The sequence below is a fragment of the Furipterus horrens genome, unplaced genomic scaffold, assembly GCF_987537825.1.
Source record: "Furipterus horrens unplaced genomic scaffold, mFurHor1.1.pri manual_scaffold_3, whole genome shotgun sequence".
In the NCBI taxonomy this organism is placed as follows: domain Eukaryota; kingdom Metazoa; phylum Chordata; class Mammalia; order Chiroptera; family Furipteridae; genus Furipterus; species Furipterus horrens.
The window spans coordinates 67,308,881-67,325,964 of record NW_028327173.1 but is presented as its reverse complement, the minus strand read 5'-3'; the positions used below and the strand labels follow the sequence as shown (position 1 = coordinate 67,325,964).

At 35.7% G+C, this 17,084-nt stretch overlaps 1 protein-coding gene across 1 annotated transcript in view; it reads right to left on the bottom strand.

Annotated features, from left to right (window-relative positions):
* The window catches only part of PKN2 (protein kinase N2), a 147,166-nt gene extending 133,798 nt beyond the window's left edge, over nucleotides 1–13,368 (bottom strand). The window contains exon 1 of the mRNA XM_090269696.1: nucleotides 12,970–13,368. Within this exon, the coding sequence (XP_090125822.1) occupies nucleotides 12,970–13,017 (48 nt within the window). The 5' untranslated portion in view covers nucleotides 13,018–13,368. The remainder of the gene's footprint in view (nucleotides 1–12,969) is intronic.
* Nucleotides 13,369–17,084: the final 3,716 nt, after the last annotated feature.

Sequence of the window (17,084 nt, the reverse complement as noted above, 5' to 3'; positions counted from 1 at the left end):
TTCAATACGGCAGCAACTAGGCACACGTGGCTACTGAGCACTTAATGTGGCTAGATTGACTCAAGAATTAAATTTTAAAATTTAAAAGCTATATGTTACTAGTGGCTACTGCATTGAAAAACAGTTGCAGACCAGCAAATGATCATGACTAGGTACAATAACCTACAATGGCGCTACACTGATAAAGAAAAGCATCACTGGAAGCTACCCAAGTGTCCATCAACAGATAAGGAGATGAAGAAAATGCAGTATACACATACAATGAAATGTTATTCAGGCTTACAAAGGAAGGAAAGCCTGACACGTTACTACATGGATGAACCTTGATGACATATGCTAATGAAATAAGCCAGTCACAAAAGGATTTACTGTATGATTCTGCTTACATGTCAAATTAATAGAGAGAGAAAGTATAAAAATGTTTGCCAGGACCAGAGGAGAGGGGGTAATGGGGGTAGAGGAGATTAGTGATAAACGGATAAAAAGCTTCAGTTTTAAAGATGAATAGAGTTCTGGAGATGAATGATGATGACAGTTGCACAATATGGTGAATGTACTTAATGTCACTGAACTGTACACTTGAAAATGCTAAAATAGTACCTGTGTGTGTATTTTAACACAATTAAATTTTTTAAAGCATTACAATTTAAACAAATAAGTACTTCTGCTAGCATAGCTAACTGGAAATCTAAAGTCACCAATAAAGGAAATAAAGTGCTTCTCAGAGACTGGAACATCAGATTTCTCAGAAAGTTAAAGTAATGCTATAATGTATCAAGTTATACTACATTACCATGCCATGGCCAAGAGCTAAGCACTTAACTTGTACAGCATCTAGCTGGACAGAGTATACTGGAACTCTTAAGAAGTCACATGCTAGAAAGAAGTAGTGTCAAACCCGCATGGTAATATTTTGTTGTTTGGTTTGGTTTTAGGCACTGGTAATAGAGTTGACCTCGAGCAAGTCACACACTGAGCAACAAGAAAAACAAAGCCCAGAAATGTATTCAGTTATTTGTTAATTGTATACAGTTATATCTAACTTCCTTAGAAGATAAGACCAAGGAAGCTCTATTTTAGAGGAAAGGCATAGTAAAAGTATGGTTCTCAGGTTATAAAGAATATAGTAAGGAAAAACTAGGGTAGTGAAGAGAATATTACCATTAATAACTCATGCACAATAAAGGAGGATAAAAGTAACATAGATAACAAAAACAAAAGAGATCATCCTTTGCCTCATAAATCTCTCTGAATGTATTTAGGCCCAATGCTATGATCACTAAGAGTGTTAAAATATTACAACAAAATATTTTAGGAAAGTTATTAGATACTCAAGTGGAAAGGTGCTTATAAAATGAAGTTTACTCTCAGGTTTTTTAAAAACTTAAAAAAAAAATTAAAACAGGTTATCACTATAAGATCTTTACCGCTACAAGCAATCATAAAATAGAAATAACTGCAGAATAACCTTTAACATCAGGAAGACAGATATTATTCCTTTAAAAAGATATAAAACAGGAATATTGTTTCACTGCACTGAAATATCTCATGCACATAAAACACTAACTTTGCAAGTCTATATTGTGGGTAACATGATTGGCCTCTTATATATAATTTATAAATATAGAAAACATCTTTTGACATCATTAGTAATAGTTTTTTAAAAATAATTTGTTTGTTTGTTTGTTTAGTTATTTATTTTTAGAGCGAGGGGAAAGGAGAAAGAGAGGGAGAGAAACATCACTGTGTGGTTGCCTGTCACGCGCCCCCAACTGGGGAGCTGACGTGCAACCCAGTAATGTACCCTGACTGGGAATCGAACCAGCGACACTTGGTTCGCATTTGTAATAGTTTTAAATGATTTTTAAATTTTACATAAACTTTAAATCATGATAAACTCTCCAGAAACTACACACTACTGCTGCTGAAATCATTACACCTCTACAATATTTTTATGTTACAAAAAAACTACCAAGAACTTGGATACTACCATGAATACTCACAACTAGGTGGCAAATTATATATTCCCTTTTATAGTTATTCTCAGTTCACTTGGGAATAAAAAACCCATTTTTCACATTTACTTTTTTGACACAGCTTTGAAAATGTAAACAATTTTTCAGGTACACTAAAGGGAAAAATAAAACTAGAATCGTGGGATTACTAAAATGAGGGACAGATGTGAGAAGACAATGGTTCAGGTTAAAGCAGCCATTGGCTAAGTAAATACAAACAACTGTAAATTGGATATAATAATCCCTCCCCATCCCTAATTCAAAGGGTCATTTTAAGAATCAAGTGAAATAAGATATCTGAGAGTGCTTTTTAACTAAAAAATGCTTTACAACCATAGTGTTATTACTCATTTTTTTCAAGTTGGTTCTCTTCATTTTGTATGGGATACCTTTATAGCTAACACCAATGCCTTCTCTATAATTATCATTATACTATACTAAAGAATTATCTGCCATCTTGCCAACCTCAAATAAAACAAAAGGAAAGGTCAACTTTATAAAAAGAGATTTAGGAAAATTTTTTTTTTTTTTTTTTTTTTTAGGAATTTGGTAAAGTAATATTTTTGCTTTAAACCTAATATTTAAGGTTTCCTTGTTTATATCTCACAGGTAGTGAGGAATCACTAAATGCTGGAGACAACTTCTGAATCTAGCAGTAGTACATAGTCTAAATAAAAACGAAACAAGACTGAAGAAACAGAGGTGAGATATCAAGATACTGTAATCATCCAAATGTAATGAGGGCTCAAACTTGGAGAGTGGCTGTGTAAGAAATTCAAGTTACATAATTAGGAAAATCAACTGAAGAGGCTAAGACAGTACTCAAAATGACCAGTAAATTTCTAGCATTGGCAACTGTGGATAGAATGATAACCTTTAGAAATACCAAAAAGTCAGATGTAGTAAATCCATCATAGGACAGTCATAGAAATGGGTCTTTATTTATTGAAGCATTAGTCAAGCATAAACCATATGCCAGATGTTAAGAGACATAAAGATGAGTAAGACATACTTCCTGTCCTGAAAGTGGGAAAGACACATAATTTAACAATTAATTGCCATGCTGGGTGATATACAAGGGTGGACCCCCCCCCCAAAAAAAACAGGTTTTATTTATAAATATGTTTAAACTTCAGTCACCTTCAAATTACTCTCTCTTTGATGTAATACACCTATCGAGACATTTTTCTCTACTGCTCAAAACAGTTTTTGAACTTGTCAATTTTGATGCCTTTTAGTGCTGCTGATGTTTTTTGAGTGGCTCAGGGTGAGACTGGGTGAACAGGGAGGGTGGGGCATAAGGGTCGTGCCATTTTTGGTCAAAAAACTGCTGAACATTCAGTGCAGTGTTGGTAGGTGCACTCGTACATCACCCATCATGAAACAGGAAACATGTTTAAAGAGTCTTCAAAAACAATTCACCGAAGCCAAACACAGCTTCTCACAACAACGCCAGCAGATACACTGATACAGATAAGTTCCTAGAACACTCACCTAGCAGGGTAAGCCTGTACTATACAAGGGGCCCACCCTCCAGAAGATAATTCTGGTTTTGGGGGGGGGTCCTCCTTCATATTCAGTAACAGGAGATGCAACATGGGAAGTAAGCTAGCTAATATGCCACTGGATTAAAATACTATGTGACCAATTACTAAAATTACTTATTTATCGAAAATGTATCTTAAAATTTTTCTTGATTATATGATATGACTATATTCAATGGATACATTTTTCTTGGCAGAATTTTAAGGAGTGTCCAATTTATCAAGATTTTCATGCAGACAATCAGTATCAGTATTCTTAACATTAGAAACAGCATGTGCAAAGATACAGAGGTATAAAGTAGTATAGTTCTAAGAAGTGCAAATAGTTTTGCTATCACAGAGTATAAGATGCATAAGGAAAAAAATCTGGAAAGTCTGATAAGGACTGAATGATGGAAGGTCTAGTATATTTTATTCTATAATCAATAAGAAGTTAGTAAAAGGGTTTAAGTAGAAAAGTGCTTTCTTAACCTATACTACCATTTCAGGGAACAGTCCCATCTCTAACTCACAGGAGAGTCCTTGCGCCATATTAGCACACACTGGTACTGAGAACCCCATTCTTCCATTCTTCCATTGCCATAGTTGACTGGATCAGGGGTACATGTTCTATATGGTGTCAGATTTTTCTCATTCGGAATTTTGAATTGTGGCACAGAGTATAAGTCAGTTGGCTCTGGGCATTGGACTTGTAAATTAATGTAATTTCAGAAGTTAGAAGCGCAACTTGGGGACGACATGAAAGGAGAACCAGCATAGTAAGGACATATAAAGGAGTATACATACTTTAAAAGAGATATGAGAACATATAGCCCTACAGAGAAAGAAAGCCTCTACTTTCCTTTTTAGTCCTCATGGGATCTGGCTGAATATTCTACCCTCGATTAAATGAGATATCCCTGTAGCTTTCCAATAAATCCAATTTTTGTTTATGTAAGTTAATCTAAATGGGTTTCTATTCCCTGCAACCTTGAAATAAAACAAGGTGATTAATTCTGGTGGTTAATCTGAAGAACTAAGAGAAAAACAAGCAAAAAGAATAGGACATTTAAACTAGGAAAGGAGTTATCATAAGAAAGCAATAGTAGCCAACACAGACAGATAAAATGAATGAAAAGTAACCAATATTGTGCAGGGTTTCACAAAGCTTAATTTAAACAAAGAGACTTTCAGGAAGCTGAAGCAGTATAAATTGCCTCCAAGGACTAGAATGAAAGAATAAAATATTAAAAAAGAACAAAATATTAAAAATCAATAATTATCTTCATGAAAGATATGGAATAAAAAATGAGCAGTTGATTATTTGCTTATAGAACTTTCACTATTTCTTTGCTTCTAAATTCACTCTTTGAGTCAACTAACATGAGTGTGTAGTTATGTTAAGTGATGCAACATCTTATACAACTTTCTAAGGTTGTTGACTTGGATAACTGATTTTCAACCTTTTTCATCTCATGGCACACATAAACTAAGTACTAAAATACTGCAGCACACCAAAAATACATGTTTTTTGATGATCTAACAACAACAACAAAAAAGGTATGATTTTGATTTATTCACACCGGATGGCTATTGTGGTGTTGGCTGTTGTCATTTTATTTGACAGTCTTAGGGAAAACAGGTCAGTGCCCCGACTAAATAGTCATTCATGCACTGCATGTTGCTGCACACCAGTGGGATAACAAAATCCACGGAAAATAAACTCCTACCTTTACCCTGTATATACCAAATCTAGAAAAGATATTAAGTGTACCTTTGCTGATCACAATGATGTAAATGATTCTGAATATCTGCCATAAGGTAAAACATTTAAAAATTATCCATCCCACAAACTCCCTAAAAAGAAGTGAAATAAGTTACAAACTAAGAAAAGACAAGCACAATATACACAAAAGATTAACATGAATACAAATAACTCTCATAAATCAATGAGAAAAACACAGAAAAATCAGCAAGAGACACGACAGGAATTTCACTGAAAACCAAAAAGGCCAGTAAACATAAAAAGAAATGTTCTACATCAGTGATTAGGAAAATGCAAATCAAGATAATGATAGAGCATATTATGTTGTTCTGATTTGTAAAAATTAAAAGACAATATCAAATGTCCAAGAGGATAGATAACCAAAGGGTCTTTTTCATCTCATATATTGTTGATATAAATATAAACTGGCTCAACCACATCAGAGGCTGGGCATCAGCTCCTAGAGTTGGGCATTAACCTACCCACTGAAGCAGCAATTTTACCTTTAGGTATACAATCAACAGAAGCAGATATATACAATAAAACAGATATACAAAACAAAAAAGAGCACACAATGCCCATAGTAGCTCTGTTCACAATTACAAAAGCAGAGAACAACTAATTGCCCAACAATGGAGAGTTATTGCATAAATATCCAAATGTCCAACAAGGAGAGTTAGTGACTACTTTACTACATGAAATATTATATACAGCAATTAAAATGAGTGACTCTGGCAATATGCAATAATATGGACAAATCAGCAACAAGTAAAAAGGCAGATTTAGAAAGATTATATTCAATACAACTACATAAAAACAAATAAAGTAAAAGATGTATCTTTTAGAATTAAATATCCAACAAAAATATATTTAAAAAGTAAGAATGAACACAGAATTAAAGATGATGATTACCTTGGCTGACAAGAAGATAAAGGTGGGGAGATGGAAAGGAGAAAAACCACATGTAGGTTAAGTTCCTGGCTTTTGCAGGGAGGTGGGCAGTGAGTGGTAGTCCATGGGTGCTTATTATAATAATAGATAGCAATAGATAGATAATGAATAATCCAATACAGTGTACCTAATGTTTAAGAAAAAAAAAATTCAAAAATTTAATGAATTTTATTCAGTGAAAACTCTGAAACAGGCAGAACAAGCACCTCTGTAGAGAATCATTAAGGTAGTAACTACAGGAAAGGGAAAACAATATGATTGATGTTTAAAGATGTTATTCATCACTCTAGTATTAAGTGGAAAATATGTCTTCTATAATTTAAAATAAATTCCAAATGCTGCCATAAGAACTTTCCTAAAAGTAAGGTCTTTGCGAGCCAAGGAGGTAAAAAGCTTTAACCAATTAGAAAAAGTAATCACTGCCAAGTTTCTAAAATAGATAAATCCTAAAAATGTTATATATTATGTAATTCTGTGTATCAATTAATCTCTATAATGTGACACCAACATTTACCTTCTAATCTAAGGTGTTTATTATCATCAAATACACTCCTCCCAGGCTTTCTTGTTCCTTATTCTTAACAGACAATATTTATGCACATGCTACACAAATGCAATTTTTGTGAGATTGTGAAAAACTGAATGTGACAATAGAGCTATTTTCAAATAAGAGTTCATAAGATAAACAAGAGAAACTAAACATGTATCAAAATAAATGCTATTATACTTTCTAAGGTATTAGAAGTTACTTTCATTAGTATGCTTTCCCATTCAAAATTTTACAATATCTTTTTAAAGCTTTTAACTAGTTTTCAACTTTATAATTTTGATGCTAAGTTTGAACTCTGCTGTATTTCAAATATTAATCATAGTAAATATCACGATTTTTTTCATACTCTCATTAAGAGTAAAATTAGTTTTTGAAATAAAGTAGACACTGACAACTGTTCAGCACAATACATTTTCCTAGAAAATGATATAGAATTAACTCTTCCATTCAAATATCATGTATGCTTTAGGAAGTAGCATTTTCATCTCTATAAACTACTACTCCACTCTTCCCATTTGTTTGAAAGTATGGCACAAAGGAATAAACTGGTAAAAGGCATGAAAATCAACTGTTGCCAAATTTGAAAAACAGAAAAGGAGAAAACAAATCAGATGCAAAGCCCTGCAGTAAACAGAGAATGCCTAGAAGGTACCCCTACCAATCTTTATTTAAACATTGATCAAACCTGAATAGCTGGAGTTGTAGGAGACTAGAACTAATCTCTATTATACTAATCAGAGATGACAGAAAAACATGATCCAGTTTAGAGCCATCACTTTCTAACACTAGTTTCAGTACAGAGATGTTTACCTACATAGTCAATAAAGAGTTGGCAATTTACTTAAAGATATGCTATATTCAATAAAGTATGCAGATTTCTTTTAAGAGTATCAATAATCAAATCTAAGCTGAAAACCACATTGTAGTATTGCTTTATTATTCAGAGTTGATATACTGTGTCATTGTCAAAAAACCTCCGCTGCCTTGCGGCATACCTCTTCAGGGGAAAGGCTAAGGGAGTAAACCCCGACAGAAAATCCGGAGCTGGAGTCCCTAAGGCGGTTTGACGTTGTAGTCAACACCGGCAACTCCTGCGGCGCACCTGAAACCAAGCTGTATTGACTCCGTCTTTCCCTTGGACCCTTCAGCTGCGAAGAGAGGGGGGGGTCTGCTGCATGGGCAACAGCAGACCCTCCATATCACCCTGCCCAGGCTCTGTAGCTTCAGCTTCACTGGAGAGGACACTCCAGCGTCATCGCAAGATGTCGATTCAACACGGGAGGAGACAGATACCGTGTCACTCCCGAGTTGGAGTTGTCCATTACTAAGTACATACTGCGCTTGCTACTTAACTTATCTTCTTGACTATCACAAAGTACTCACTCAAAATCAAAATGTTTTGAGATTTAAAAAAAACGTCAATACAGTAAGTTAGATCCACTTATCTAGAACTAGTGCCAAAAATGTATTTCAACCTATAGTTATTTCTACCTTAAAACTCTATGAACCTCATTTTTCTTTAAAAATTCTAATAAGGAAAATGAGATAAAAAAGGGAAAATATCAAGTTAATATATTGAACATCTTAAAATTACACAATGTTGACTATCAAATACATCTCAATTAAAAAGGAAGGAAAAGCCCTGGCTGGTATGGCTCAGTGGATTGAGCACTGGCCTGCGAACCAAAGGGTGTCTCAGGTTCAATTCCCAGTCAGGGCACATGCCTGGGTTGTGGGCCAGGTCCCCAGTTGGGGGCGTGTGAGAGGCAACCATAAATTGATGTTTCTCTCCTCTCTTTCTCCCTCTCTTACCTGCTCTCTAAAAGTAAATAAAATCTTTAAAATAAAAATAAAAAATAAAAAATAAATAAAAAGGAAGAGGAAATAGACTCAAATATCATGGAGCTTATAAGTTGGAAAAGTTTGTCAGTCTTCTCTGAGTGAGAACTATGAGCACATTTTTCTTTTGTGCTTTTGTACATTTTCCAAATTTTCTACAAAGAACATGTATCACTTTTATAACTTGAAAAAACTGTAAAATCTATTTTACCCATCCTACCTTTCTCATACTACATTCCTCCAACCCACCCTCAAATTTTAATCCTCCCAATAAAGAGATGTCCTCCCCCTTTCCAATATCACCGCAAAATTAGATGCCATCTCCTAATTTACCATCAAATGGATAAAATAAACAGTGTGCTATTTATGTAGATATAATAAAACTGGTGCAGAAATCCATTTTGAACTTGTCAAGGGACTATTTTTGAGACAAGAGATTAGAAATGTAAATTAAAGAAGACGAAGTAATTTTTTTATGTTAATGATTATAATCAACTTTCTTAGAACAGTCAAGACATTTCTCATCCTAGGTGATAAATCAAGACTTCTCATCAATGAGAAACACATAACTTGATTGATTATACTTAAGCTTAAACTTTTAAAGCAAGGTTTATCTTATGGAGAGTCTACAGAGAAATGTAAAATATTTTGGAAGGTTTAGAGCAAACATTTAACAACTTTCATCAGAAAAAATAATTTTTAAATGAAGAAAATGTGCAAAAAAGGTATTGGTATTGTTCTTTTGTGTAGAATATCCCACCTTATCACAATAAAAAAAAACACTGTAAATTACAGTCTACTAAATAGAATTGGAAATCATTTTTTCTCGTTTTAGGGGAGCTTAACAAATAGTATAAATTTTATACTAAAATTAACTCTGGTTAATTACATTGTTGGCCAATTTTTAGAAAGTTTACACATCTACCACATTAGAATGCAGAACATTTATTGGTGCACAAAACTGTGGCACCGTAAAGAATAGTCTAGTGGAAAACTCATACTTATAGTGACCATGAACAATTTGCTGAACATCCCTGAACTTAATTTCTTGATCTGTAAAATGAAAATAACACCCACCCATCTTATTGGATTGTTGTAAAGAATAAGGTGTACAGGGTACCAAGTACAATGTCTTGACATCCAGCAAATAATCTAACAAATGTTATTTGTACTCTCTTTTAGAAAGTGAAAACCACATCTTGTCACTTTATATACTCCAATATAGCTTTGGTAGGTACTCAGTCTTTCTTGAAATGAATCCCTATAATTTAAGGCTACTTCAAGCTTCCACTTGAGCAAGTCACCTCTACCTAAATAAATTCTGCTGAGAATAGAATTTTAGATTCCCAGCACTTTATCAGGTATTTTGATGATGATGAATCTCCATTAATCAAAAAGGTAACTTTATTAGTATGTTACTCAACATCTGAATCTGCATTCTACAAAATTAGCCAACATTTTCAGTTTGAGATTCTTTATATAGTTTTCAATAATCCAGTTTCCTTGAAAATAAACTTTAACTTCTTTGGCCTCACAAACGTATCTCATTAAGTTTCCCATTACATTTCAAATAAAAAAAAAAGAAAGAGAACAGGACCCAAGAAATTTGTTATAAAAGATAAAAATTAGAAATTGTCAATTACTTTTACATTTTTAAATAGCCTATTTTAATTTTTACTACAGCAAATATTCTCCCTTACACTTTGAAGTCTCTAGCCATCAGTTTGTGTATACTTTAAACATTACTCCACAGAAATATTATAGTAATTAGCAAAACAAAGTACTGTGGTTTTAGATTTTCTTTGTTTTGTCTTTCCACAACCAAAGTTATTAATAATACAACTCCAGCTCAAACAGATAATATTTCAAATTCTGCAATGTAATTTGAAAATGATTTTTAAATGTTGGGTATATATTTTTAAATAAATATCAATTTCATTAAAAGTAGGTAACATGTAACTTTCAGAGTGAAACAAGTATTCCTGAGACAAGATATGACAAAGTAACAGTTTTTAACAACTAAACAGGGCTTAAAACTTGTAACATAAATTACTATTTAAACACTTAAAATAATTCGGCAGAGAAGAATTAAGAACTTCACACTAAACAACCTTTTAATCTAAATAAATTCAAACTTAGAAGATTTAAAAAAACTGATTCTACTAGCAAGTTTAATAAATATTTCATTACTATAGTCTAGTTTCTTGGCCCAATGAAATAATAAAATGTTTGAAGAGCTGGATATACTTGGTGAGGCAAATATCATCACCATTTATCTTCATATAAATAATATTCTCAATTACTTTAATAAACATGATGAAATTCTAATTCAATAACTATTATTAGAACTGGGAGTCAAATACACTATGAAAAATGCCCTGGATATATATGACAACCTATAAGGTAACACAATGACAACTATGCTTATTCTAGAGAGGACTATGTTTTACATTATTTAAAAGTTTAACTTCAGTTGTTTCCTTACTTTCCTCCCATTTTTTAGTTATATTTAAAACTCATTTCTCTAACTAGCTTCATTGTTATTGTCAAAACTGATCTTATTAAGTCCACAATGTTATATATTAATACACATGAAAATGTTTTCAGGTCTAGTGTCAAAGTAAGTGTGTTTTGTGCCAACTTTCTATAAAATACAAATAAGGATGCCAAATACTTTATAATTCTGAAGCCACACCATTAGAAACAAAAACAAACAAAAAAGAAAACAGTCCTGTCATTTTCATGGCTTTTTCAGAACCAGAACCAAAGCATGATTTTTATATTTCAAGATTAAGCAATGAAATGCATTTCCAATTGTGCCTCACATTTCACTTTAAAAGATCATATAAATAAAACAATAAATTCCATTCATTTAGCAAACGTGATATGCTGTATTACCTCCTTATAAAGGCCTAAGAGCAATTAAAATACTATATAACATGTTCAATATGAAATTCAGCTTTGCATTTCCAAGGATTCCAAATTTCCAATAGTGCATTGGTATACCTTGTTGGACTCTGTTTTTGTGAAGGATATATCAAGTTTTACAACAGTACATTCAAGCTTACATCATGCACAATAAACCAAGCTTAGTGTAGGGATCTATCGAAAAATAGATTTGAACGGCAAAAAACTTAGAAGCAGTTGCAACACTTAATTTTAACATCAAGAATCAACCCCTCTGCGTCTAAACTCAAAGTTAAAAAAAAAAAAATTAACTACCCAACGCACATAAAGAAATGTAAGTGTGCTTTTTATTTCCTTATAGAAGACTACATTAAAACAAACCAAAATAAGTAAGTAAAAACACAGGCATGAAGTTTTAATCCAGATGTAAACATCTCTGGAAAACTCCTAAGTAATGAAAAACAATCCGAATAGGGTAGTGTAGGTACCTTGGTACATCATAGAGACCTAAAATCAAAAATCGTGCCTACATCATCAAATACTTAGCAGGAAATGGGAAACAATAATATTGCTACTCGACATGGATTTAACTAATTAAGAAACGCGATTTGCTCTCATTTTCTGTAGGCATGCGGTGTCCAGAATTTTCCCTTGGTCAACTGCTTTCTCATTTGTAAACAACTTCTGTAAGCTTTTCCAATGGTGTTCAAACGGGAGGGAAAATGAAAGTCTGAAAAGCATCAGCATTTAAGCTTACGAATCTGAGCACGCTGTAGGTGAGAACGGGAAAGCAGCTGAGAAGAGGGACCACATATATCACTTGGTTAAAAAAAAAAAAGAAAGGTAGTTCTTGAATTAGGGGAAAGAAATGCAGTCACCTGAAGACGGCTGCTTAAGTAAAGCCAGCATTTAGTGAGAGATGTATTAAAGAAAAAAAAAAAAAAACAAAAACACTTGTCTGGGGGCTGGAAGTTATGGGGGCGCTCTTTGTGCGAAGTCTGAGGGGAAAGGGAGGGAGAGAAAACAGCTCGGGAGTCATTCAAAGGAGTTAGAGCAGCGGTGTACGAGCGAAAGGCGGGGCGGGGCCGGGCCCAGCCGGGCGGAGAGAGGGGGCGGCTGGGGCGTCTGCCCCCGGTTCTGACACCCAGGGAGGGGGCAATGAGCTGGCCGCTCCCGGGACCAGGAGAGAGCTGACTCGGGCTGCAGGCAGAGATGGGGTCCCTCTGATCGGTAATCAAAGCAGAGGCAGTCCAGGGCTCTGGGCGAGAGAGGGTCCGGCTCGCGAGTGACAACCCGAGTTTCCGCACTTAGCGGGCTAGGGGCGCGGCGGCGGCACGGCTTCCATTGGGCCCCGACCCCGCGCCAGACTGCTTCCCTCTCTCCTCCGCCAGCGTCTTGCACCCGGGTTGCGGCCCTTACCTGGAGCTCCGTGAGCAGTATCTCCCCCCTTTCGGGGTTGGACGCCATTGCACTCAGCTCTGGACTCCGCACCTGAACACGACCGCCGCTCACGAAGGGAGAAGGCGGGACGGGACCCGGGGAGGGAAGTGAGGAGCGGGGAGAGAAAAGGAAAAAAAACAAACTAGGGATTCATGGAGGCGCAGCCCCTGCTGGAGGCGCGGCTTATTTCGCCCGGTTCATGGAGAGCGGCGGGGAGCGAGGGCACTTGTAGCGGACTCCCCCTCGCCGCCCGCCAGCCCGCCGCCGCCGCCGCCGCCCTCCGGCGCCGGACTCTGTTCGCTCTGTCGCTCCCTTAGGGCGACGCCAGGAGCCGCCTCAGGTCTCTCGGTGCGGGGCGCAGCGGCCGCGGCTGCAAACTCCTGGTGTCGCACCATTTGGCTGTCACTGCGTCGCAAAAGCGGCCTCACTTGGCGGCTGCCAGGACACGTGACGGCTCGGGCCGCTGCCTCCCGCGGGGCGGGAAAGGTGGGGCGGAGGGGATCGGGAGTGGGGCGGAGCGGCTCTCGACCTGGCTCCGAGGAGGGGACAGTTATTGGACCCAGACGGGGTGAAAGTGAGGGGAAAGGACTGGGCTCGCGTTTCGGGAGGCGGAAAGAGGAAGAAAACACGGCCGCTCTCGGGCTTCGTTTAACGGCCCCCGCTGTGAACACTGGAACTCGGAAGCCTGCTCGATATATATATATATTTTTTTTTCTTTTTCCTTGGGCCATTTTTCTTTTCTTGCTGAAGTTTAGGCCTGATCTCAACGGTTCCCTTTTCTAACCTCCACAACCCAAAGTATTTCGGAACTCAAACTTTATGGATCATTCCCCTGCCTCCCTCCAACACCCCAGCTATTAATCTTGCCTTTTGTTCCCTCCCACGCCAGCGCGCCTTTCGAGCCAGTAAGGTGCACGGGGCTCAACTTGGGTGTGGCCTGTACATTTCAAGAAATGTAAGCGGCTCGCAGTCCCTGACAGCTTTTAACGCGTAGCCTTTTAGAGAGACCTTTTCCCAAGCGCTGAACTATGGTTTTGTCTGTGGAACTATACAGAGTTTAGAATTTAGTTAGTTGGTTTCTTGAATTGTTTTAACATTTTTAACATTTTAAACTGAGGGAGATGGGGCGGGATCAGCCCCACGAATGGAAAAAAGCCAACTTTCCTTGGTGTAGTAAACATCCAAGCTAGCTTATTAGTAACGTGGTAACACAGAATTAAATAGTGTAAATCGAGGTTTAAAAAATGACTATGTATAGTATTCAGGAATGCCAATAAAGCCTCCAACAGGTAGCTTTGTTCTGTCTGATCAGTGAATGGATATTCTAGGCAACTGTATACCTTTAGATTATTTGAGGTTAAAATACAATGGCTTTGTTAAAAGCTATTTGAAAAAAAGTGGTAGGAATTATTTAGTTAGACAGCTATTGAATAACGGCTTAGTTGGCATACTTCTTAAGAAGTATATATACCATTAGGTACTTGTCTCACAGTCCATGTAAGATGCGTTGGACTGATGCTGGGATGCAGTGTTTACCGTTTTGTCTTCTCAAATCCCACACATTAATTTGACACACATTTGTTGAAGGTCTAGCATTCTGTGACCACATTTTCTGAACACCTACTCATGTGATAAGGGATTTTTCTGGTGTATATTTCAAAAGTTTTAGAGTTTTTTATATGTTTAATGCATTGCCTTGGTTGTAAAAATGGAAATTAAAATACATGAAATAACAATACTTGGAAAAGCCAGGTTATAAATGCCCTCCCTGATAACTAAGAGTCAGACAGTGAGTATACTAGGCCCTGGAGGTAACAGCTAGGATTAAGAAAGAGTTCTTGTCTCTGGATTGATTGATTCCTTTAGAAAAAGACTTGTGAAACCACTATAGTTTAATTTTAAATGGTAGGCATGAAATGTTAGGGGAGCACTTCATTTAGATATATATACATATATATTTTTGGTGTGATAAAATGTACATAACAAAACTTACCATCTTAACAATTATAAGTGTACAATTCATTGGCATTAAATGTTTGTGGATGCATTTTGCTTATTTTTGTCTTGCCATACTCCAGCATAGATTTGATATGGCTGACGTGCACGTAGTAGGTGCTTAACAATTATGGAATTTAGAATTACCTATGTAATTCTAAATTAGAAATGCAGTCAATGAGCATTCTTTTTAAAAATAAATTTAGATACAAGACAGAAAACTTACACATTTTCAGCAGTATGGAATTTTAGAACTAGAAAAGACTTAAAATGTCCAGCCTAATTCTTATCATAAATAGAAAAAAATAAGACAGTTTACCCTACTAATTAGGAGCATGGCAACTTAGTGGCAGAAATGGAGCCTAGAACCTGAATCTCCTAATCTAGTTGCCAGTCCTGTGCTTGTTTTCATCTACACCATGCTGCTGTAAGTACTTTAAAATAGAATCCTCATGTAAACTGAACTAAAAGCATTATATAGCCCTTCAAAAGTTTCTCCATAGAAAAAGACTTCAAACTTTACGTATTTCTAATGCTAAAATAAGTACTGATAATTTTAATGTTATATGTCACATTTGAGTGTAAACAAACAAAAGTTTTTAAAGTTCTAGGAATTATTTCTGAGATCCATTATTCTGGGGAAAGTAGTACAATACACAAGGGAGAACAAGACAAAAACTGCTTCATAATCTGGAAAATGTAATGTTTAAACAGTAAATTAGTTTAATTTGGGCTAAAAACTGCAACCCATCTCAGAGCCTGTTCAACGGTACAGGCTAGGGTGGGGAAGTAATAGTACATGGAACAAACTTATCAGAATGTAGCACACTTGAAAAAATTTAATGGAAACCCATATCGTGTTGATTCAGATGAGTTGTATTCAGTCCCTATTTGCAAATGATTTTAGGGGATCCTAAGTATAGGTCACCTGAAGTTATGTTCTAATTTATATTACCAATAAAAAAGATAAAAATATTTTTTTACACATGTCCATATAAGAAATTAAAAACTTCCAATATATCTGGATTGTATCACTAGTATGTAAACATTTTTCATAGAGATTTTAAAAGGTCTTTAAAAATTAGAAATCGCCAAACATAAAAATAGTTTCAATTAACAAAATTAAAAAGTGTTTTGTTTTATTTTTTTAGTGAAAACAATGTTGCAGGAAAAATCTTAAGAGAGTTGAATTTCATTGTTTTGTTTTGTGTGTTGTTAGTGAGAAACAGACATTTGAATATATCGATGATAAGGTTCCTCTTTTCCATTATATCCCAAGTGAAATGAGACAAGAACTATATATCCAGGGAAAAGGTCAAAAAACTTTATTTGTGGGCCACACTTTTTATTGCCTTACATTTTTTATTTCCCTCTTCTCTAATATTAGTAAAGTGTTTTTTAAATAATTCTAGTTTATCCCAAAAACATTTTGGAGAATCAGAGATTTTTTTTTTAATGTTAGCATTAAAAGAAGTGTAACCCCCTACTCCCAAGGGATCACAGTGAAGTAGCAGTGGTATCATAATCACAGACTACCAAAGGAGAGACAAAACTCAGAGACAGAGTTAGAGCTATTTGATCACACTCTTTTTTTTTTTTTTTTTACTTCAAAAATTTCTTGTAGGGACTGTCCCCTTGTGTGTGCTCTATGAGGATAATTTTGAGAAGATTGTTAAAGTCAAGAACACAGAAGAGTAGAATCGGTTGTAGTGACTATAGCAGATACATTCTGGGACATCTGCTCAGCCCACATTCCATTCTCTGAGAAAACAGGTTCTCTGTAGCCATGTTGATTCTGCTTGACTTAGATTTTTCAGAGAACTGGATGGACCATGATAGAACATCTTCAAGTTTAGGCAATCTGTTTCTGTTTCAAATAATCTGGAAATAGAACATGGGAATGCTGATCAGTTAACTGGTGGCCCTGGAGTGGGAGGTATTATGGTTCTAGGGCTAGAATGGCCAATTTGTGCCATATGTAAACAGATGCAGAAAAAGCAACTCTTTGGAAAAGGAAAAAGTCCCTTCTTCCTATCACTGGGAATATAGTGCTGATGAAGGCATACCTGGTCTCTGTCTTCATGGAATTTATACTTCAT